This window comes from Spermophilus citellus, assembly GCF_964194105.1.
Source record: "Spermophilus citellus genome assembly, chromosome: 6".
NCBI lineage: Eukaryota > Metazoa > Chordata > Mammalia > Rodentia > Sciuridae > Spermophilus > Spermophilus citellus.
The window spans coordinates 112,373,226-112,397,263 of record NC_138187.1 but is presented as its reverse complement, the minus strand read 5'-3'; the positions used below and the strand labels follow the sequence as shown (position 1 = coordinate 112,397,263).

Below are 24,038 nucleotides of genomic sequence, written 5' to 3'. Positions count from 1 at the left end.
GCTATATTAATTAACAAAGCAAAAAATGTATTGATATAGCAATTGCTCTATTAATTGAAAATGTCTTGTTGTTAATAAAAGAGCTAGTGAAAGGAAACAATCAAGAGCATGAAGAGAGGGCCTACAGAATGGGAGAAAATCTTTGCCACCTGCATCTCAGATAGAACATTAATCTCCAGGATATGTAAAGAACTCAAAACTTACCACACACAAAAAAATCATCATCATCATTATCATCATCATCATCATCATCATCATCATCATTATCATCCAGTCAATAAATGAGCAAAGAAATTGAACAGGCATTTCACGAAGAAATGTGATTGATCAACAAACATATGAAAAAATGTTCAACATCTCTAGCAATTAGAGAAATGCAAATTAACACTACACTGAGTTTCTATCTCATTCCAGTCATAATGGAATGAATACAAAAATACAAGCAACAATAAATGTTGGCAAGGATGTGGGGGAAAAGGGTACATTCATACATTGTTGATGGGACAGCAAATTGTTACAACCATTCTCAAAAGCAGTATGGAGATTCCTCAGAAAACTTGGGATGGAACCACCATTTGACCCAGCAATACCACTCGTCAGCTTACACCCAAAGGCCTTAAAATCAGCATAATATATTGATGCAGCCACATCAATATTCAGAGTAGCTCAATTCACAATAGCTAAGCTGTGGAACCAACCTAGGTGCTCTTCAACAGATGAATGGATAAAGAAAATGTGGTACATACATACAATAGAATATTACTCAGCCATAAATAAGAATGAAATTATGGCATTTGCTGGTAAATGAATGAAACTGGAGGCTATGGTGCTAAGTGAAAAAAGTCAACCCCAAAAAACCAAAGGACAACTGTTCTCTCTTATGTGTGGTTGCTAACACACAACAAGACTTCCTTATGTTCACGTTTGAATGCACAACCAGTTAAACTCCACATCATGTACAACCACAAGAACAGGATCCTAATTAGAATAAGTTATATTCCATGTATGTATAATATGTCAAAATACACTCTACTGTCATATATTTCTAAAAAGAACATAAAAAAAAAATAAAATAAAACCACAAAAAAATTATTAGAGCTAAAAAAAAGAGAGAGAGCTAGTGAAATTGAATTCAACAAGGGGCTGTGGTTGTGACTCAGTGGTAGAGGACTTGTCTAGCCCGTGTAAGGCACTGGATCTGATCTTCAGCACCACATTAAAAATAAATAAATGAAGGTATTGTGTCATTCTACAACTAAAAAAAAAAAAATTTAAAAAGAAAAGAAATTTAATTCAACAAAATTCCATTTTTTTCTCTCTTTTCTTGTTCATACCTTGGAAAAAAGGAAGGAAGGAAGGGAGGGAGAAAGGAAGGAGGGAGGGAGGGGAAGATAGAGAAAGAAAGAAAGATGGTGGGCGGGAGGAAGAAAGAAAGAAATCCAGGCAAGGAAGGAAAGTCCTCAGGTTAGAAATTACAACCTTGGAGGGCTAGGGAAGTAGCTCGGTCGTAGAGCCCTTGCCTTGTATATGTGAGGCCCTGGGTCTCATTCCCAGCACTGCAAAAACAAAACAAAACAAAAACTACAACAGTGGAAAAATGTAATGAATGCTTGATGGATCAGGAGGAGCCTGTAGCATGGCGGTGACAAAGGATAATGCTCATATTTGGAAACCTGGATTCTCAGCAATGATGGTGTCATGGGACCACACATAATCATTTATGTCACTCACCTGAGTCTCATTAATTGGATTTACTGAGTCTGGGTCTAAATCTGTCTCACTCTGCTACTGGATCCCAGATTGTTTATATGCTGCCAATTTTTATTTCTTAAATTATTTGTCACATTTAATTAAAATTTAAATTTAAGATTGGTTTTCCAAAAGGTCACAGAAGAAAGTTCTATGTAGTTATTAAATGTATTATTTTAAACCTGAAATTGCCAATATCAGACAGTTTTACACTTACAAAAATGGCAATTTCCTGTAGCTCAACCCAGTATATCTACACAGATCCAAAGACACATACAGTTTCAACTTTGTTTTACCTAATGGAGATCTGAACATACTCAGAAAGAACATAGTTTATGGTCATTCTGTATAAAAATAGCACATAAATAGTTTATACATCAAACAGCTTTGAAATTTTCAATGAATTCCAATAAGCTCTGAGCTTCTGTTTACTATAAATATGCTGTTTCCAAAATATTTTAGTTCACCTAGAGTTCTTTTCAGTTCTTTTGTTCTATTTGCTTAAGCTTACCAAGATTGTGCTATTTGTCTTCATTTTATTAATGGCAGAATTACTACTCTTCCAGATGAGTAATCCTGAATCTTCACACTCCAGCACCATGGAGTCTTTTTGGCTCTAAACATAGACATCAGAGCGGAAGAAAAGTAGGAAAAGTCTCTTTTTGTAGAATCAGGGAGAACAATTGCACCTTTACATCAAAACAAGATCTTCTTCTGAGTGTAGAAGGGACAGAGGCTCAAGGTGGCCCTGGAATCAGGAAGGACCACATGAGGGTCAGGAGCATGGTGGCAATTTTTCCATCAGATAAAGACCCTTTCTCATTCAGCCTTCCCAACATGAGGAATACCAGATAACTCTCAGTGAAAAGCCAAGTCATGAACACTTCTTATTTTTATTTTATTTGACCATGGGGAGTATATCCCTGGGTGGGGATTTTTTAATTTACCTTTTCTTCCATGTCTTCTCTTTCAGATAAAGATTCTTAGACCAGAACATTTAACGAGTGCAGTGAGAACATTTGTAACTGAAAAAATGGGAAGTGAATTTCTTCACGGAGCTGGAATTAATTTGAAAGAATCATATGAAGAATCCACTGCCAAAACTCCATTGATCTTTATTCACTCCAATGGTAAGCTCTTCCTGGAAAGTGAAGGTTATGATAACAGTATGAGTCATCAGATATGAAGAAGTAGGTTCAATGTCAGGTTAAACTCTTCTTAAAATAGTTTCCTACTATTTAAACATTTTGGAAAAGGGATTGGTTTAAACTGTATCAAGGTTTAATCTTTCCACCTATAGTCCCTGGGGCTCCATAGACTGAGGCAGGAGGATCTCAAGTTCAAAGCCAGCCTCAGCATCACTGAGGAACTAAGCAACTCAGTGAGACCCTATCTCTAAATAAAATACAAAATAGGGCTGGGGATGTGGCTTAGTGGTCAAGTGCCCTTGAGTTTTAATCTCAGATTAAAAAAAAAGAAAGAAAGAATCTTTTTTAAAAAGTATAAAAGAACAAAGAAGAATAAAACTTCCAGTAGATGCTGATCCATAATGAGGATCGGGGGCATGGAAGAATGGAAGAACTTTGAATTGGATAGAGGGGAGTGAGGGGAGGGGAGGGAGTATGGGAGTTGGAAAGATGGTGGAATGAGGCCCTAAGTACATGTATGATTGCACTAATAGTGTGACTCACATCGTGTACAACCAGAGAGATGAAAAGTTGTGCTCCATTTGTGTACAAGAAATCAAAATGCATTCTGCTATCATGTATAGCTAATTAGTACAAATAAAAACAAAACTTCCTGGACACACAAACATGGAAAAAATCTACTAGTGCTAATTTTCTGTGCAGAAAATACCTTCCAAACACAGAGTATTGATCCAAAAGTTGGGATTACCCTTATGTTTATTAACTGTTTTAATTAACATTGACTTGTACAGAGTATATATTGTGAAATAATCTACCAGAATTGGCCCTTTATTACTCAAAACTACATAAATCCTAAGTATTTTCTTCTAAGCAAAATACTTTATCTTCTCATCTTCATAGTCTCCCAGTGAAATGTGTCTTTAGAATTCAACATTTTCAAACTTTCCTTAGGCAAACACTAGAATGTCTCCCTCTGCAGGCTTTCTAATGGGGAGCCTGGAATGTTTCCACATAAAGCACCTAGCTTTATACCACACACTCTCAGAAACTTTGCTGTCTATTTCTTTTTTTTTTTTTAATCCTAATTGGCTTCATTTTTAACTTTAAAATCAGGTAACACTTCATTCCATAAAACAGAATCAGTTTTCCTATGAGCCAAGCACTCATCAAAAATAATTTGATGAGTTAACATTAGATTATTTATATTTCTTACACAAAATAAGGACAAAGGAACTTCACTATTTCGCCATTTGAGAATGGCTGTTCTCTCTCCAATCCAGATTTCTCTTGGAGGACCACATGTGTCAGCTTGGTTTGATTAACTCCATGTTGTTGTCCCCCACCCCACCCCCGGAATATTGTCTCTGTTGAAAAACTGGCTTCACAAAGAAGGTGGCAGCAGGAAAATTTCAGAATCCAAATCTTAAAAATAAGTCTTGGGCAGTGGGGGGGTTATTTTCTGTCTTGGGGGTGGGGGATCATCCAGTGTCCGAGGCCTGGGGACAGAGGCAAAGTCCCCAGTGGCCCATCTAGGAGATGTCACTCTCAGTAGCATCTGGTGTCCTGACCTGTGCTTGCCCAGGATGATGGTGGGTAAGGAGCAGCAGGTCACAGGGGCCCCCTGACCCTCTGTGAGACAGAGCTCTCCCTGGGCAGACCCCGGGACTGAGGGTCAGCGGCCAGGGCACAATCAACAACTGTCCCCACCTGTGGTCCCTGAGGTCCTGGGGCAGGGATGCAGTAGGCAGCCAGTGTCACAAGACGTCCCTGTCCCCAGCCAGGCCGGGTGCCTGGCTAAGCGAGGAGAAAGACAGTGTCCCTCCTCAGGGCCTGGCCCCTGCGCCTGGTCTCACTTCCTCCCCGGCATCGCCTGGAAGGGGAGGAAGTGACACCCAAGGGAAGGCCAGGAAGTAAGGCTACCATCACATTCAAGTTCAGGGTGCAACAGCTCAGTCTGCCCCCCAACAGGCCCCATACTCCACTCCTTTTCATGGGGCACATCCCTTCTGAGAATCACACCCTGTCCTTTATAGGCACAAGGACCCAGAGACACGTCCATGTTTAGGCCCTCGGATCCGGAAGTGCCTCAAGTGTCCATGTTTAGGCTCTAGGACCAGAAGTTCCTCAGACATCCATGTTTAGGTCTCTGGATCCGGAAGTTCCAAAGGTGCACGTCCATGTTTAGGCACCCGGATCTGGAAGTGCCTCAGGTGCACGTCCATCTTTGGGCTCTCGGATCCGGAAGTTCCTCAGTCCTCCATGTTTAGGCCGTAGCATCCAGAAGTTCCTCAGGCACACATCCATGTTTAGGCCCCCGGATCCAGAAGTTCCAAAGGTGCACGTCCACGTTTAGGCACCTGGATCCGGAAGTGCCTCAGGTACACATCCATGTTTAGGCTCTAGGACCAGAAGTTCCTCAGGTGTCCATTTTTTGGCCGCCAGATCCGGAAGTTCCTCAAGCGTCCATATTTAGGCCCGGGATCCAGAGGTTCCTCAGGTGCACTTCCATGTTTAGGCCCCTGGATCCAGAAGTTCCTTGGTGCACGTCTATGTTTAAGCCCCCAGATCTGGAAGTTCCTCGGGTGCATGTCCATTTTTAGGCCCTGAGATCCGGAAGTTCCAAAGGTGCACTGTCCATGTTTAGGCACCCGTATCCGGAAGTGCCCCAGGTGCATGTCTATGTTTAGGCTCTAGGATTGCTGTCTATTTCTTGAAGACTTAGCCCAAGATGGTAGCTAGAGCTTCAGCCATCACCTCATGTGCTAAACAACAGCATGGAAGAGAGGAAGAGGGTCACACCTCTTCCCTTCAAGAAGATACCCAAAGTTTTACACAGTGCTTCTATTTCTGTCAAAACCTTTTCACAAAAACCTAGATGTCCATACTTAGCTGGAAGATTAGCTAAACTATAATATTTTAGCAAGGTACACAGTTATCTCAAGCAACCCAGGAGTACAGCTAACAAAAGAGGAAGGGGCAAGAAGATGAAGGAGTAATCAACTAGTACTGCTTTAGTAAATATTATTATACCCATATGTTAGAAAGTGGCAGAGACAAAATGTGAATTCTGGGCTCCAATTCCAAAACCTGTAGTCTTTCCACAATTGGCTACACTTCTCTCACCACCAGTCAATAAATTCTGGATTGTGGGTTTTTGTTTTGTTTTGTTTTGTTTTGTTTGTACTGGGGATTGAACTTGGGCTTATCCACTGAGCCACATCCCAGTCCATATATATATATATATCTGGAGCTGGCTTTGAACTTGTGATCCTTCATATGAGCTCACGGTTTTACGTACCTCTCATTGTTACACAGGAATTGACCTCACCAATATTCTCCTGAGATTTGCACAAGAATTAAAAGGAACAACGGAACACGTGACCATGATTTCCTTGAGTCATGGCCAGGCAACCAAAGCAGAAGACCTCATTTTTCAGGCACTAACTAAAAGGCATCAATGGGTCTTCCTGCAGAACTGCCACCTTGCAGGGTCATTCATGCCAAGGCTCTGCACCATTGTTGAATCGTAAGAGTTTCATATTTATTTATAAGGGATCAGATGAATTACCAAAACTAGGGAATGCATAAGCAATGATAAAATAGTGTGTTGGGCTCCACAGAGGAAATTTAAGCTATCACATAGGTGGATTCTTAGTTCTTGCAGAAGAACTAAGAATATAGGTTTTGATTAGGAAAAAAAATGGTCTCTTTAGTTTTTGTTTGCATTTATCACTTTTCTCTTTTTCTCCCAGACTCTCACTCTCAATAGATAGATATGTATGCCATATACACAATATATATGCCAATGTATAGATTAGCAACATAGTTTTTAAAATAGTATATGATTCCAAGCAGCACAATATAAGGCCTGATATCCACACTTATGATGGTCTGTATTTAGTATCTATTCTTATTTTCCATAAGTTCAGCCTTCGTTTTTGCAGTGAATTGACTGCTATACTTTGAAAATTTCACAATGTGTGGAATTAGTAAGGTTTTAACCAATTATATTGTACAATGTTTTTCCTCCAAGCTTACTTTTTTGTTTTACTTTGTATGAACAACATTGTAGAGTAAATGTGTGAAAATAAGGGTCTCTTCATGCTGTTATTTTTATGCTTTGTGCATATGCAAGGAAACTATAAAACCAACTGCTGGAATTAAATTTCCAAATCACTTTCCTTATATCATTCATGCTGTTCTCAGATTGTTATTCTGTTAGCACTTTTTCCCCCTTGTGCCAGGGATTGGACTCAGGTGCACTTAAACCTGAGCCACATCCCCAGCCCCTTTTTTTTTTTTTTTTTTGTATTTTATTTAGAGACAGAGTCTCACTAAATGCTGAGACTGGCTTTGAACTCACGATCCTTCACCTCAGCTTTCCCAGCTGCTGGGATTACAGGTGTGTGCCACCACACCCAGCCTTTTAACACTTTAAAAACTATTGAAAAGTATTTATTTTTCTCATTTACTCTGTCACTTCAGAGCCAGAAGACAAACAGTACTTATACAATATCAGTAGATACATATTTTAGAAGATAACACAATAATTTCTACCATGTTTTTCATTTATTATTCATTTAAAAAGCATTTATAGGGCATCTGCTATTTGCCAACTATCATTCCAGGTGCTGGAGATATAGCATAGACCAGACAAACACTGTAGCATCATTTGCATTATCATTAAGGTAGAGAGGGACAATTCAATAGCAGAGAAAGATGTCTTATTAAAAAGAGAGAGAGAGAGAGAGAGAGAGAGAGAGGTGCTGGGGTTGTGGCTCAGTAGTAGAGCACTTGCCTAGCATGTGTGATGCACTGGGTTCAATTCTCAGCACTGCATACAAATAAATAAATTAAATAAAAGTTCATCAACAACTAATATATATATATATATATATATATATATATATATATATATATAGAGAGAGAGAGAGAGAGAGAGAGAGAGAGAGAGAGGAAGATACATTTTAAAAAGAAAGAGATATTATAGAAATGTTCCTTGGAACAGAACTTCAAAGTCTTAATAAGAGTAATTCCTGATACATAACATTTTCAATATAATCAGTGTATGACTGATAGAAATTTATTCTTATAAATCAAGCCTTTAAATATTTAAGACTACCACTATAGGAACTACAGAAAGAAATATTTCTTAAATTTAGGAACAAAAGAAATAAGTTCATGATCTATTGCCAGGGTGAAAACATATCAAGCTAGAAACAATATATACAGTGTAATTTTATATTTGAAAACGAGAGTGGGTCAGAAGGAGGAAAAAAGAGAAAAGTGTACTCAAACCCACCTAGTGGGAATACAGGTAATTTTTATCCTTTTATTTAAATTTGCATTCAGTGATTTTTTATTTTTTGCTTTTATTGTTTGGGGTTTTTTTTTCTAAATTTTTAAAAATAATTTCAGATTTGCTGAAAAGTTATAAGAACAATACAAACCCACCCTTCCCTCTTCATCTCTATTTCCCAATTTTTTACATTTATTCTCTCATTTCTTTTATATACATATATATGGAGTTTTTTCCAAATCATTTGAAAGCAAATTTCCACTTGACCCCAAAAAACTTCACTGTACATTAATTGATTATCTGGTCAACAGAACTTAGTCAGTTAGAACTTGTCCCAATATCTTTTATTGCAAAAAAAGAAAAAACGAAAGTCAGGCACAGTGGTATGTGTCTATTTCCAGCTATTTTGCTGAGGCAGAAGGATCACAAGTTTGAGATCAGCCTCGGCAATTTGGCGAGACCCTGTCTTAAAATTAAAAAGAAGGTCTGGGGTCTAGCTCAGTGATAGAGCACACCTGGCTTCAATCCCCAGTGCTGCAAAAATAAAAATAAATAAACTCCTTTAAAATGAAAGGGAAAAAGTTCTGATTCAGGTTTCTATGTTTGCTTTTTAACTCCACAGTTCCTCTTAAACATATTTAGTCAAGGCTGAGATGTCCATACCTAGCTGGAAGATTAGCTAAACAGCTCAGTTGTAGAGTTGCAGAGCACGCACTTAGCAAAGCCCTAGGTTCAGTCCCCAGCATTGGATATGCAAAATATTTTTTATCTATAAGGGAAAATGCTTCTTTCTCCCCTATTCATTCATTCATTTATTATATCACTATGAATTCATTGATTCCCATTTTATTCAATGAATAAATAAATAAATAAATAAATAAATAAATAAATAAATAATAAATTCAATCTGTTACTATCATTTGATTTATTTTGATGTCCAGTTCTCCTAGATTTAACCAATGCAATTTGTTCTTAATCTGTAATTTCTTACAAGTTTTTTTACAATATAAAATGAGTATATATAGATTTTTGTATTTACAAGAGGGAAAGCTACTTTTTTGTGGGCCAGGGGGTGGTACTGGGGATTGAACCCAGGGGCACTTGACCACTGAGCCACATCCCCAGCTGTGTTTTTTTATTTTATTTTATTTTAGTTAAAGACAGGGTCTCACTGAGTTGCTTATTGCCTCACTTTTGCTGAGGCTGGCTTTGAACTTGCGATCCTCCTGCCTCAGCCTCCCAAACCGCTGAGATTACAGGCATGCACCCCGCACTTGGCTGGAAAGCTACTTCTTAAAAATGGGAATTGATGAGTCTTGTACAAATTCTTGTACAACAAGAAAGTTCGTATGATAATATAATAACATCTTTGGCACTAAAATGATTCCTAAGGTTACTTCAAACGTTAAAATGTTATGACTCTAAGAATATGTTTAGATTTTTCACATTAAAATATTTATACATTTTTTTTTTACTTTGCAGACTTAATAGAAGAAATGTGACATTAGACCCTGAATTTAGGCTCTGGCTAAGTTCAAAGACAGACAGTTCTTTCCCAGCCCCCATCCTTCAAAAAAGTATCAAGGTAAAAACAAAATATAACCTATTTTAATACTGCTTGAATGTAAGTCATCATGCTTTCATTACTCTGAGTTAAGAAGAAGAGTACTACTTCCAGAATGCTGAGTGTCTGCTTTGTGCTTTGCCTTGTGCTAAGGACAGGAGGGGAGCTAAAGTAGTAGATGAGATCTCTGCTTTCAAATAATTCACAATTTAGATTTTTTTTCAAACAAAGATGTTAGGCTTCCAATTATTATAAGTTAAAATATACAATTTTTTACTTTTACTTGTCCTTTGTAAGTTGCTTAGCACCTCGCTTTTGCTGAGGCTGGCTTTGAACTCTTGATCCTTTTTCGAATTTCTATTCCACTTATGGAATTTTCATTTCTTTTCTGGAAAGTTCTAGCAGAAAGCAGACTGAGGCTATTTACCAAAAAACTCTAAAAGGATATTGGAAACTTCTATTCATATCCCCCCCCCAATATTGAGGTTGAGTAAATACTAAGACATAGTCAATTCTGTTAACCAAGGTTCCAGGTGACCAAAAGAGGAGAACGAGACCTAATAGCAGAGAAACTGACCAATGGCATAAGCAGAGTGCTATGCTAGACACATGTCTGCACACACTTCTGACTTTAACAGAATTGGGGTGGGATGGAGGACATGAGGGGCATGAGGTACTTCCTCATAAAGACCCAACTAGTATGAGAAAAAATTAGATTCACTCTTGAAATTAGAAGTTTCTCCCTATCACACTCTTCCCCATCTCCTGTGTACTCTTTTTTTTTTAAGAGAGAGTGAGAGAGGAGAGAGAGAGAGAGAGAGAGAGAATTTTTAATATTTATTTTTTAGTTCTCGGCGGACACAACATCTTTGTTTCTATGTGGTGCTGAGGATCGAACCCGGGCCGCTCGCATGCCAGGCGAGCGCACTACCGCTTGAGCCACATCCCCAGCCCCTCCTGTGTACTCTTACCCAGAGCCGCTTCCCAATACTCTTGCCCCCAGAGCAGGCTTCAGAATATGGATTGGAGAAATCCAACATCTCCCATTTGACTTAGGATATTCCATTTGTCTCCCAGGGTCTGGCAGATTATGACCTTAAACTACCTTTATCCTTTGACCAGGAGTTGGGAGTGTTGGCAGGGACAGTAGAGGTAGCAGGTGCAGGGAATTAAAGGATACCAGAGAGGAACAGAGAGCTTCTGGAGGTCTTTTATTTTAATTAGGACTGTTGCTCTGATTCTACTGTAAGATCCCAATAGTTTTAATTACTGCATATGTAAAATTGTATGGGATTTTGTCATATGCCATTATCCATACAGACAGAGATGGCAACTTTCTTAATACATAAATAAGAGTACCTACAAATAATTAAGGAAAACACTAATAGCTCATAAAAATGAGCAAAAGATATAGGAGGTCAGTAGCCATGAAAAAAGTAAAAAAGTTCAGCCTCTACACATCAGAGAAACACAGATCAAAATGACAAGATACCAATGAGACAGCCCATCAAATTAACAAAAATTAAGGATAGTTATGATATCGTTAGTGCTATTAAGGGCACTAAATAACCATTCTCATACAATGCTGACAATGTAGGATCAAAAAGAGATTAAGCCATTAAACTAGAGGGAATTTTTATATATTGAAAAGACAGAGGGGATAGGTAAGGTAGCAGAATACAACAATTACTAATAGGGCATTATGTAAAATTGTGGATGTGTAACTGACGTGATTCTGCAATCTGCATTTGGGGTAAAATTGGGGGTTCTAACACACTTCAATCTAATGTATGAAGTATGATATGTCAAGAGCTTTGTAATGTTGTGAACAACCAATAAAAATTTAAAATAAATAAATAAATAAATAAATAAATAAAAAAGAAAAGACAGAATTCTAAAATTTCATATAATTTGATGAAGTGATCTACTTCTAGTAAAGGGTCAAATATATTATGGTGCATTTATGTGATAAAATAAAATGCTGTCACAGAAATCAAATTCCCCCTATCATCACACTCCCTTCATCCCCTTCCCCTCTCCCTTTCTCCTCTTTCACTTTCCCTTCACTTATAATTCTTAAGGGGTGGGCAGAAACCTGCTTTAGAGACACGAGAAGGAGTTTCTCAAAAGAATCAGTCACGGCAGTCATCAAACAACACTCTGAATATTTTCTCATTTCTACACATTCAGGATTTTTCTGAGCAAAGATCACTGGGAACCTGCATTCAAGGATGCTTGAAAGGCAAATATGCCTGGGAAGATAAAGAATATCTCATCCACTGTGCACTTCCCACACTTCCAGATCTATTTGCTCATATTCTAAGGGTAATAGATGTAAAGAAGCCTGTCGTCTCTCTCTCTCTCCTGAAGCCATTGCCTTGCATTGTAAGGATAATGAAACCCAAAGCCATTTGCTTACACTCCAGGCTATAAAAACCTAGAAACCTGTCTCTTCCCCAGAAAGAATTTGTTTACATTCCAAAGCAAAAGTCTATCTATCACCCCTGAAGGGGAAGAGATGCTACAATACCAGCCATTCTATAAGAACTTCAAGTTACAAAGTTCCAGATTCTCTCCCATAGTACAAACCCCACTCTACACACCCAATATATTTGCATGTGGCCCTCAGTACATAACCTGTGGGATACCGGCAGGGAAATGATATGAGCCATTCTGTGAGTAAATAATCAATTTGATCCTTGATTCAGAAGTTTCATGTCCACACACATATGTGTGTGTATATATATATACACGTGTGTACATGTATGTATATATATACATATATGCATATACACTCAGTTTTATATGACGTATACATATCCACGCAATTATTGTACATGTTATGTATAATAAACATAATGCATTTTTTATTTGCTGATGAATATGGATATGTGTGTGTGTATGTGCTTGGGTATGTGTGTGTGTGGGTGTGTATAAACTGTGTAAGTCAGGTAACACTTCAGACCCTTCAGTTTCAGATTTAAAAAACAGACTCTCAAAAACACCTCTGATTGATTCCCTCTCCACATCACCCAGTCTCTCATCATTTCAATCATTTTGGTTAAAACAATCAACCAGATGGTTCTAAATGTAATCAAAACAATTTAGTAACACCAAATCTGTTGCTCTCATTTTTCATATGTGTACTGAAGAACACTTTGGTCAGTTAATCCTGTGATTTGACACCCGCTGCGTCTGCAGCTATCGCCCCTAGCTGCCATCCGTGTGTAGGTTTGCACTGCAGGAACCCTTCATTGTCAAACATTCTAAAATGCTGTTCCCCAAACCCTATGCTTAAGCAAACAGAAGTGTTTTTAATAACAATGCTGTACTCCTCATTTTAAAATGTGAACTGGAACAATATAGAAACTCTGGAACAAGCCTATTACAGAAATTTTCAAATGGCAAAAGAATAAACAATATTTTTTATTTGCCAGTGAATGTTCAAAAGAGTTACATACTTAGCTCTCATACCAGTGCTACACAAAAAGAATCTACTCTCGGCCCAGTGCCTGCTTCTCTATTCACATGGCATTTTCATTCCCATCTGCTTTAAAGATTGCCATGGAACCTACCCAGGGACTGAAAAGCAATTTGCTTCAAATGTTTGGTGGAAGTGGAGAGGTGACAGAAGAGATATTTGAAAACCCCAACTGTGGACAATGGTGGAAAAAAGTATTATTCAGCCTATGTTTTTTCAATGCTGTGATCAATGAAAGAAAAAATTATGGTACATGGGGCTGGAATATTGCTTATAAATTTATTTCTTCAGACTTGGAGGTAAGTGAGGTCTCTTCAGAACCAACAATAACAAATGAATAACAATAAGTTACAAGCTAAGAGCCTACTGTGTGTCTCCATATGTACTCAGTGTCTCACACAGTGGTGAGAAACAAACCCTGTAACTAGGCAAAAAAGGCTAATGTTTAAAAACAGATTCTGAAGCCAGCATTTCTGGAATCAAATTATAGCCCCACCCCTTACAGCCGTACAAGTATTTAATCTGTTGGGCAGGGTAATTAACCCTTCTGGGTCTTAGATTCCTTGGTGAAATAAAGCAGAGCAGGAGGGGAATAAATGTCCTACCCACTGTACAGGGCCACTAGAAAATGCAAACTAGTTAACAGAAGGAAGCACAGAGAACTGTGCCTGACCCACATAAAGTCACCCTAAAAATGTTTGTCAGTATTTCTTGTTCAAATAAAGTAAAAGAGAGATTGTTACAATGACTCATTTTGGAAAGGGAGCTTAGCTTAATACCCTCTATAGAACCTCCTGTGTGCTTTCTTGCAGTGTGTTTACTTTATCATTAAAGTAGACAGGTAGTAGCCCCTGTTTAAATGTTTCCCAAGTTAATTTTCTCACAACTATGCTTTCAGCACAGACCATTGCACCCTTGACTACCCATTCATTTATACATTAGAGCAGATTTTAAAACTTTTCTGGGAAAATCTGGATCACCTTCTCTGTATCAGGCTTTTCTGGGTTTTGTGTTTTGTTGTCGTTAATGTTTTATTATTTTGTTTTGTTTTGAGCCCAGCATATTGCTGCAGGCTCAACTGCCAAAGTAGATGTTTCTGTGCCTAATCAGGAATATAATATAAAAGAGCTACACTTTGGAGATCTGTCAAAGAATATGAACTCACACACATTTCTGTCCAGACATATTCAAAGCTTAGGCAAGACAAACAATACATTGGGAAATTCTTGTGCCATATATTAGACACTTTGGTACATAAATAATTGATATATTCTTTTTATTTGAAAAAAGGAAATGAATTCAAGGAAAAGAAAGGTAATCTTTAGTAGAAACAATATGTGTTTTTTTTATTGTTATCTTCAGTGCTAGAAATTGAACCCAAAACCTTGTATATGCTAGGCAAGCACTCTACCACTAAGCATACCCCCAAGCCATTATGTCTTTAATTAAACAAAGAAAATAAATAACACCTTGATCAAACCATCAAAATTAAGAGGGAGGAAGTTAAACAATAAAATAAAATAAGTCATAGCATAAAACAACATGAAAGGAATATTATCAGTCATTTTATTAAATGAACTACATTCCCTCATTAAAAGACAAGAATATTGGTTACCAGACCCAATGTATGCTATGTATAATAAATATAGTTAATAAACAAACCTTGAAACTACCAAAGAAAGAAACAGAAATTTTAAAAAGCAGGAATGGCGATATGAATGAGTCAAAGTGGACTTTAAGCTGAAAAAGCACCAAAGAGAATGAGCTGGGGGTGTAGCTCAGTGGTAGAGAACTTGCCCAGCATGTGTGAGCTTCTGGGTTCCAGCCCCAGCACCACCAAGGGGAGAATAAAGACAGCACCAGATAGGTGAAAGAAAGAAAGAATTTTTAAAGAATATTTAACAGTCATAAAATTGTTAAGAGTGCTTTCTCTTAATATAAGGAGCACTTTATGGAGTAATTAAACCTCACAATCATTTAAAGGATATAGTATTAGACTTATTTTATAGTTGAAATATAGAATTATGAAGCACATAATTTAAACATAGATGGTATGAAAGTTTGTGTTCTCAGGCTGGGGTTGTGGTTCAGTGGTAGAGCACTTGTCGAGCATGTGTGAGGCACAGGGTTCGATTCTCAGAACCACATACAAAAAAATGAATAAAATAAAGGTTCATTAACAACTAAAAATTTTTTTTAAAAAAGTTTGGGTTCTTGATCATTATGTTAAATGTCTGTACATCCATCAGACAGTAGAATAATATTTTATCAGTGAAAAGGGAAATCACAAAATACTTCGAATACAATGAGAGACAACTCCATATTTAAAAAGGACATGACAGTAAAAAAGCTATACTTGTGAAAAAATAGGGCCTTAAATGTCTTCATTATTAAAAAAAGAAATATGTTAAATTAATACTCATCTTAAGAAGTAGATAATAGGGCTGGGGATGTGGCTCAAGCGGTAGCGCGCTCGCCTGGCATGCGTGCGGCCCAGGTTCGATCCTCAGCACCACATACCAACAAAGATGTTGTGTCCGCCGAGAACTAAAAAATAAATATTAAAAAAAGTTCTCTCTCTCTCTCCCCTCTCTCACTCTCTCTTTAAAAAAAAAAAAAGTAGATAATACTAAGGAAATAAAGAATAAAACCAATATTAATGAAGTGTACTAAAATAGTAGAAGGAAAAAATTCAAATTTTAATTTTTGATCCAATGAAATTTTAAATGAAGTCATTGATTTCCTAAAAAATATGAATGATCCAAATTGGAAATTTTCAATCAACCAATTGCCATTAAAGACATTCAGAAGACACCTTAAGGAGACACCTCACAGCTTAGTTCACTCTGAACTGTAACCAATGGCATTAATGCTATTTAATCAAAATACACTCTACTGTCATGTATATCTAAAAAAATTAAAAATAAAAAATGCATTAAGATGAATAAATAAAATAAAGTATTACAGACCTTAGAAAAAGATGGCAATCTCCCAATTCCTTTTATGAAACCAACAGAAAGGTAATAGTATATATAAGAACTATAGACTAATTTTATTTAGGACTTGAAATGTAAAAATTCTCTATAAAGTATTCATAGATTTCAATTATGAATCAAAAGAATAATGTACTATGATAAGTTGAGATTAGTCTAGGAATGTAAGAATGACTCAATACCTGGAGATCTATAATCCTAATTTATATGACAAACAGATGTAAAAAAGTTACTGTGAATTTTGGAGCCATTTCTAATAAAAACTCTGAAGAGTTAGGATTAAAGGAACTATTTAAATATGACAAAGACTATCAAAACAACAGTGAATATTATTCTAAATAGTGAAACACAAAAAATTGTTTCAAATAAAATCTAGAATCAGACAAGGATGCACATTATTACCTTTATCATTCAATGTTATCTTACAAGTTCTAGGACATGCATTGAGATGAGAAAAGAAAATTAGAAACCCAGAATCATAAAAGTAGGAATATTTGATTATAAAAACTTTTATATGAAAAATGGTGAGCAAGTAGTCAATAGACAAATAACACTTAGGATAATAGTTGCAATGCAGATTACTGACAAAGGGTTACTATCTATAATATAAAAGAACTCTTACATATTAGCAAGAAAAATACAAACATTCTAAAGGAAAAATAGGCAATGTACAGAAAATTTTAAAGACCAACTGACATAAGAGAAGAAGCTCAAGAAATCCAGCACCAGGTAAAATACAAAATAAACTAACAGAAATTTTCTACCTAATAGACTGGCAAAAAAAAATTTAATTAGTTGTCCTTCAATGTCATCAGGATGAATTGGTTCCAGGAATCCCCTCAAACGCTAAAATCTGAGGATGCTTATTGTTTCTTATACTATAAAATAATGTAATATTTGCACAAAACCTACAAACATGCATATTCCTCTCTCTCTCTCTCTCTCTCTCTCTCTCTCTCTCTCTCTCTCTCTCTCTCTCGTGCCAGGGATTGACCTCAGGGATATTAACCACTGAGCCACATCCCCAGCCCATATATATATTTTTTTCTTCTTTTCTTTTCTTAACTTAGATACAAGGTCTCCCTAAATTGCTGAGGCTGGCTTTGAACTTGCAATTCTCCTGCCTCAGCCTCCCCAGCCACTGGGATTACAGGTGTACACCATTACACGTGGCCTTTCATATATTTTAAATCATCTTCAGATTGCTTATAAGACCTAATACAATGTAAGCTCTACGTAAATCATTGTTATAGTGTGCTGTTTAGGGAATAATGCAAGAAAAAGTCTGCACTTGTTCAGTACAGATGCTTTTGGTTTTTCGGAGTTTGGTTCCATTTTGTGGAATATTTTCAATCTGTGCTTGGTTAAATCCATGGATGCAGAATCTACAAATTACAGAGAACTAACTGTTGACAAGCCATCTCCCATTAGTGACAGGAATGAGAGAACAGTGGCAAAGAATTCTTTCACGAAGCAGAAATAATGAATTGTTCCAGCTACTGAACAATGATAGCCAACATATGTTTTCCAACTGCAGAACAGTGTTACACTAAACTAGTATTTGTGGGAGCAAGGAGACAGGAAAACAGAAAGATGGGGAGTCAAAAGAGAAAAGGTAGAAAGGAAGAGAAGGGAAGATAGGAAGGGAAAGAATGAGAGAAGAAATCAATCCCATTTATATTCATCCACTATGTGCATTCTACTAGTTACACTAGAATATCTTTGTAAAGACACCCAAGAAATTGTTACCAATGTTGGCCAAGGGAGGAGAGCTCATAGCTAGAGAACAGGGTAAGGGCAAACTTTCTTTCCCTTGTTTACCCTTCAGTACCTTTTGAATTCAAAACCACAGGCTTGTTTTGTCTGTTCAAAGAAGTAATAATAATTAAATGAAATGGTTCAACTGTCAACAACAGAAAAAGAGCTAGTGGATAAATGTATATCCAAATCTCCAAATATGCTTATTTCTCTTGCTATTTCCATATTTTTTTATTTTGAACTTTTTTTTTTTTTGGTACTGGGAATTTAACCCAGGGGTGCTCAACCATTGAGACACATCTCCAGCCCCTTTTATATTTTATTTTGAGACAGGGTCTTGCTAATTTGCTGAGGCTAGCTTTGAACTCGTGATCCTCTTGCGTCAGTCTCCCCAGCTGCACAGAATTGGGACGCTGAGCCCGGCTCAATATACATTTTAAAAAGAAAATACATGTAGCTGCTAAGAGTTGTTGGTTTTATGTTAAAATGTCAGTTAAGCTAAAAACACACACTGAAATAATAAAGCCTAGTGGATTTTCTCAAGTTTTCCATAAAGGTCTTGGCAAATGTCCTGAGTAAAGAGTCTGAAATTCCGTGGCCATCTGTGCGCTACTTGATCGGGGAAGTGATTTCTGGCAGCCGGGTTACTGATATCTGGGACAAGCGATGCTTAAAGACACTCCTCTACAAATTTTGCAATCCTGAAGTGCTGAAAGATGACTTCAGTTTCTCTAGTGATGCGGTAAGGAAATTTATCTTATGATTTTGCCCAATCATTAACTAACCATTGTTGCATTTTAATGTTCATTTTAATGGCTTTTATTTAATTTTAAATTCAGTCTTACAAAAGCAATTTACCCATTACTCTATTAAACATAACATTACAAAGGAAAATGATGGAAAAGAAACAGTCCATGAAATCTGAGAACCTAGAGTTATAGCATACAAATCTGGCGGGAGACACCACCACGCACCTTGGACTGAGCCTAAAGAGAAAGTAAAGACCACATCAACCCTACTATGTGTGTGCCTTTTGATCCAAACCATAACTATTATTTTCACATTCCTTTCACAGATTTTACTAAAGTAGAACTATTTGTTTAAGCTCTATTGCATTCATTATCCATGAGTATAGTTAATTGAGCAATGAAGGGTTAGAATCACCCTAGTCTTTTAACACTTTTTCCCTTTTTCTCTCTTTTGCCAAAAGAAGGTTAGATGTATGTAATATATACTTTACAATACGGTAGCCCCAGATGTTGCTTTTGACAGAGTGTTTAAAATATACTATATACAATAAGAAGAATGTTCTGTATAAAATTTCATGGAGAAATATTGCCTTCATACATTAGTGAAAGTAGGTGTCTCACTCCGGCAAAAACTAACCAAGTGTTTAAATTTTCAGATATGTCAACACATACCAGAATCCGCAAGCATAAAAGACTGCATACACATTATCGAGTCTTTACCCGAAGATGATTCACCCGAGATCTTAGGAATACACCCTGAGGCCCAAAGGAGCATCAGGGAGATCCAGGGCCAGAAGTTCATCGAAAATCTCATTGCCCTGCAACCAAAAACTACCACTGACAAACTCACGATCAAGTAAGAAAGCACTAGGAAAAAGTTTAGTCAACAGTGATTAAATATTTATTTGGAGATATACAGTATAGAACTTATAGGAAAGTATAAGTTACATGGTAGAGAAACTAAATTCTTCACACACATTACTTACAAGCATGCAGAAGTTTGTTAAATGAGTGACCGAATTGTACCTGGTAAGTAGTATCTTAAAAATACATTTCTTTAAATGTGAAATTTGCATATTTAACTCTGTAGACTAGAAAGGGATAATCATCATAAGTAACAAGCAATGTTCTCAAGAACTAGCCCTGCACTTAGAGGCCTGTGTGTATTATAGCTCTATTCGTTCTGTATCTGAGGTCATATGGCTTCAATATCTTTACCGATAAATGTGGATAATAATATCTGTCTACCCATTGAAGCTGTTTTGAGGTTCAAATGGAATAACACATTTAACCCAAATACCCAGGCCTCCTCAGCCTATGGCTATAAAATAAGGTGAGGGTTATTAATGCCAGCACTACAGGGCTCAAGCCCCAGTGGTTTGATTGTCAAATGGATGATCCTTGCTCTTCCTTCCTGATCAAAGTGCCCCAGATGTCACAGACATCTCCTGTGACACTCACTCATAGCTGCTCAGGAAATAGGTCACATGCACACTCCTTCTTCCTCTCTGCCTTCCTAACTAGACCCAGCTTCAAATCCCACCTGCAGCCCTTGATTTATGGATTTAAGGAAGCCAATGAACTCCTTCTGTCTTAGGTTCTTCATCTCTGCATCAGATCATAACAGTGCCCACCACACCAGGGCTGTTCTGAGAATCCAGTGAGTTTCATATGCAGTTAGGTTAAGCTTAGAAATCCAGTCTCTCCAATAGTGACAAAAACAGCATGGTACTGGTACCAAAACAGGCGGGTGGACCAATGGTATAGAATAGAGGACACAGAGACTAATCCACAAAGTTACAACTATCTTATATTTGATAAAGGGGCTAAAAGCATGCAATGGAGGAAGGATAGCATCTTCAACAAATGGTGTTGGGAAAACTGGAAATCCATATGCAACAAAATGAAACTGAATCCCTTTCTCTCGCCATGCACAAAAGTTCACTCAAAATGGATCAAGGAGCTTGATATCAAATCAGAGACTCTGCGCCTGATAGAAGAAAAAGTTGGCTCCGATCTACATATTGTGGGGTCAGGCTCCAAATTCCTTAATAGGACACCCATAGCACAAGAGTTAATAACTAGAATCAACAAATGGGACTTAATTAAACTTAAAAGTTTTTTTCTCAGCAAGAGAAACAATAAGAGAGGTAAATAGGGAGCCTACATCCTGGGAACAAATTTTTATTCCTCACACTTCAGATAGAGCCCTAATATCCAGAGTATACAAAGAGCTCAAAAAATTAGACAATAAGATAACAAATAACCCAATCAACAAATGGGCCAAGGACCTGAACAGACACTTCTCAGAGGAGGATATACAATCAATCAACAAGTACATGAAAAAATGCTCACCATCTCTAGCAGTCAGAGAAATGCAAATCAAAACCACCCTAAGATACCATCTCACTCCAGTAAGATTGGCAGCCACTATGAAGTCAAACAACAACAAGTGCTGGTGAGGATGTGGAGAAAAGGGTACACTTGTACATTGCTGGTGGGACTGCAAATTGGTGCGGCCAATTTGGAAAGCAGTTTGGAGATTCCTGGGAAAGCTGGGAATGGAACCACCATTTGACCCAGCTATTCCCCTTCTCGGACTATTCCCTGAAGACCTTAAAAGAGCATGCTACAGGGATACTGCCACATCGATGTTCATAGCAGCACAATTCACAATAGCTAGACTGTGGAACCAACCCAGATGCCCTTCAATAGATGAATGGATAAAAAAAAATGTGGCATCTATACACAATGGAGTACTATGCAGCTATAAAAAATGACAAAATCATAGAATTTGCAGGGAAATGGATGGCACTAGAGCAGATTATGCTTAGTGAAGCTAGCCAATCCCTAAAAAACAAATACCAAATGTCTTCTTTGATATAATGAGAGCATCTATGAACAGAGCAGGAAGAGCAGGAAGAAAAGATTAACATTAAACAGAGATATGAGATGGGAGGGAAAGGGAGAGAAAAGGGAAATTGCATGGAAATGAAGGGAGAGCCTCATTGCTATACAAAATTACATATAAGAGGTTGTGAGGGGAATGGGAAAATAAACAAGGAGAGAAATGAATTACAGTAGATGTGGTAGAGAGAGAAGATGGGAGGGGAGGGGAGGGGGGATAGTAGAGGATAGGAAAGATAGCAGAATACAACAGTTACTAATAGGGCATTATGTAAAATTGTGGATGTGTAATCGATGTGATTCTGCAATCTGCATTTGGGGTAAAATTGGGGGTTCATAACCCACTTCAATCTAATGTATGAAATATGATATGTCAAGAGCTTTGTAATGTTGTGAACAACCAATAAAAAAAAGAAAAAAGAAAAAAATAATAAAATGTAATTATGATACGAAAAAAAAAAGAAAAAAGAAATCCAGTCTCTCAATTGATAAATCTAACATATTTTAACAATCACTTTTAAAAGGTCTTTGAATAACATTTGACCCCATTATAGACTTAATCAAACATTTTCAAACATATTCATATGAAGTTAATGGACTTCTGTTGCCTTCTACCAGAACTTAAGTTTTTCAATATTTTTTGTAAATCTAATAAATAAATATCATGAACCTTTTCTTAATTTTTTAGATTTTTTTGTATGTGGATGGACAGCATACCTTTATTTTATTTGTTTATTTTTATGTGGTGCTAAGGATTAAACCAGTGCCTCACAAGTATTAAGCTAGCACTCTACCACTCAACCATAGCCCCAGCCCAAATATGGAGAATCTTAAATTCTTATTCTTCTATCTCAATCTAGCACCTTAAATCGTGATTTTTTTTTGTTTGTTGTTTTTTAGATATATATGACAGTAAGGTGTATTTTGACATATTTTACATTCATGAAATATAACCCATTCCAAATAGGATCTCATTTTTGTGGTTGTATGGTATGGAGTTACACTGGTTGTGTATTCATATATGAGCTAAGAAAAGTTATGTCTGATTCATTCTACTGTCTTTCCTATTCCCATCCCATCTCCCTTCCCTTCATTCCCCTTTGTCTAATCCAATGAATTTCTATTCTTTCCCTTCCTACCCTCCCTTGTTGTGGGTTAGCATCCACATATCATAAAATTCAGCTTTGGGTTTTTTTTTTTTTTGATTGGCTTATTTCACTGAGCATGATATTCTCTAGTTCCATCCATATTCAAGCAAATGCTATAACTTCTTTCTTCTTTATGGTTGAGTAATATTCCATTGTGTGTATACAATTTCTTTATCTATTCATCTGTTGCAGGGTACCTGGGTCAGTTTCATAGCGTGGCTACTGCGAATTGACCTGCTATAAACATTGATGTGGCTACATCACTGTAGTATGCTGATATTAAGTCCTTTCGGTATAAACCAAGAAATGGGATAACTGGGTCAAAAGGTGGTTCCATTCCAAGTTTTATTAGTAATCTCCATACTGCTTTCCAGAGTGGTTGCACCAATTTGCAGTCCCACCAGCAATGTGTGAATGTACCTTTTTCCTCTCATCTTCGCCAACATTTATTGTTCCTTGTATTCTTGATAATTGCCATTCTGACTGGAGTGAGATGGAATCTCAGTGTAGTTTTAATTTGCATTTCTCTAATTACTAGAGATGTTGAACATTTTTTGTGTATTTTTCGACCATTCATATTTCTTCTTCTGTGAAGTGCCTGTTTTTTGGTTTTTTGGTGTTAAGTTTTTTGATTCCTTTGTATATCCTGGAGATTAATGAGCTATCTGAGGTGCAAGTGGCAAATATTGTCTCCCATTCTGTAGATTCTCTATTCATGTTCTTTTTTTTAATTTTTTTATTAGTTGCTCAAAACATTACAATGATCTTGACATATCATACATTTGATTCAAATGAGGTACGTAATCTTATTTTTCCATGTGTACAGATTGCAGGATCACATTGGTTATACAGCCACGTTTATACATAGGGCCATACTATTGTCTATTGAATTGTGCTGCCCTTCTTATCCCCCCTCCCCTCCCCTCCCCTCACCTCTTTCTACCCAATCTACTGTGACACGTTTCTTTCTCTTTTTTCTTCCCCCTCACACCATCTAATATGTAATTTTGCATAACCATGAGGGTCTCCTACCATCTTCCGTGCAATTCCCCTTCTCTCTCCCATTCCCTCACACCTCTCATCCCTATTTAATGGTAATCTTCTTCTCACGCTCTTCCTCCCTGCTCTGTTTTGAGTCGCCCCCCTTATATCAAAGAAGACATTCTGCATTTGTTTTTTAGGGATTGGCTAGCTTCACTTAGCATAATCTGCTCTAATGCCATCCATTTCCCTGCAAATGCC

The 24,038-nt window shown here is 37.1% G+C and overlaps 1 protein-coding gene across 1 annotated transcript in view; it reads left to right on the top strand.

Annotated features, from left to right (window-relative positions):
* The window catches only part of DNAH14 (dynein axonemal heavy chain 14), a gene marked incomplete at both ends in the record, with an annotated part of 361,185 nt that overhangs the window by 316,897 nt on the left and 20,250 nt on the right, over nucleotides 1-24,038 (top strand). Inside the window, 6 exons of the mRNA XM_081298208.1 lie at nucleotides 2,723-2,879; nucleotides 6,213-6,423; nucleotides 9,679-9,781; nucleotides 13,319-13,540; nucleotides 18,549-18,734; nucleotides 19,398-19,597. Of these exons, the coding sequence (XP_081154334.1) occupies nucleotides 2,723-2,879; nucleotides 6,213-6,423; nucleotides 9,679-9,781; nucleotides 13,319-13,540; nucleotides 18,549-18,734; nucleotides 19,398-19,597 (1,079 nt within the window). The remainder of the gene's footprint in view (nucleotides 1-2,722; nucleotides 2,880-6,212; nucleotides 6,424-9,678; nucleotides 9,782-13,318; nucleotides 13,541-18,548; nucleotides 18,735-19,397; nucleotides 19,598-24,038) is intronic.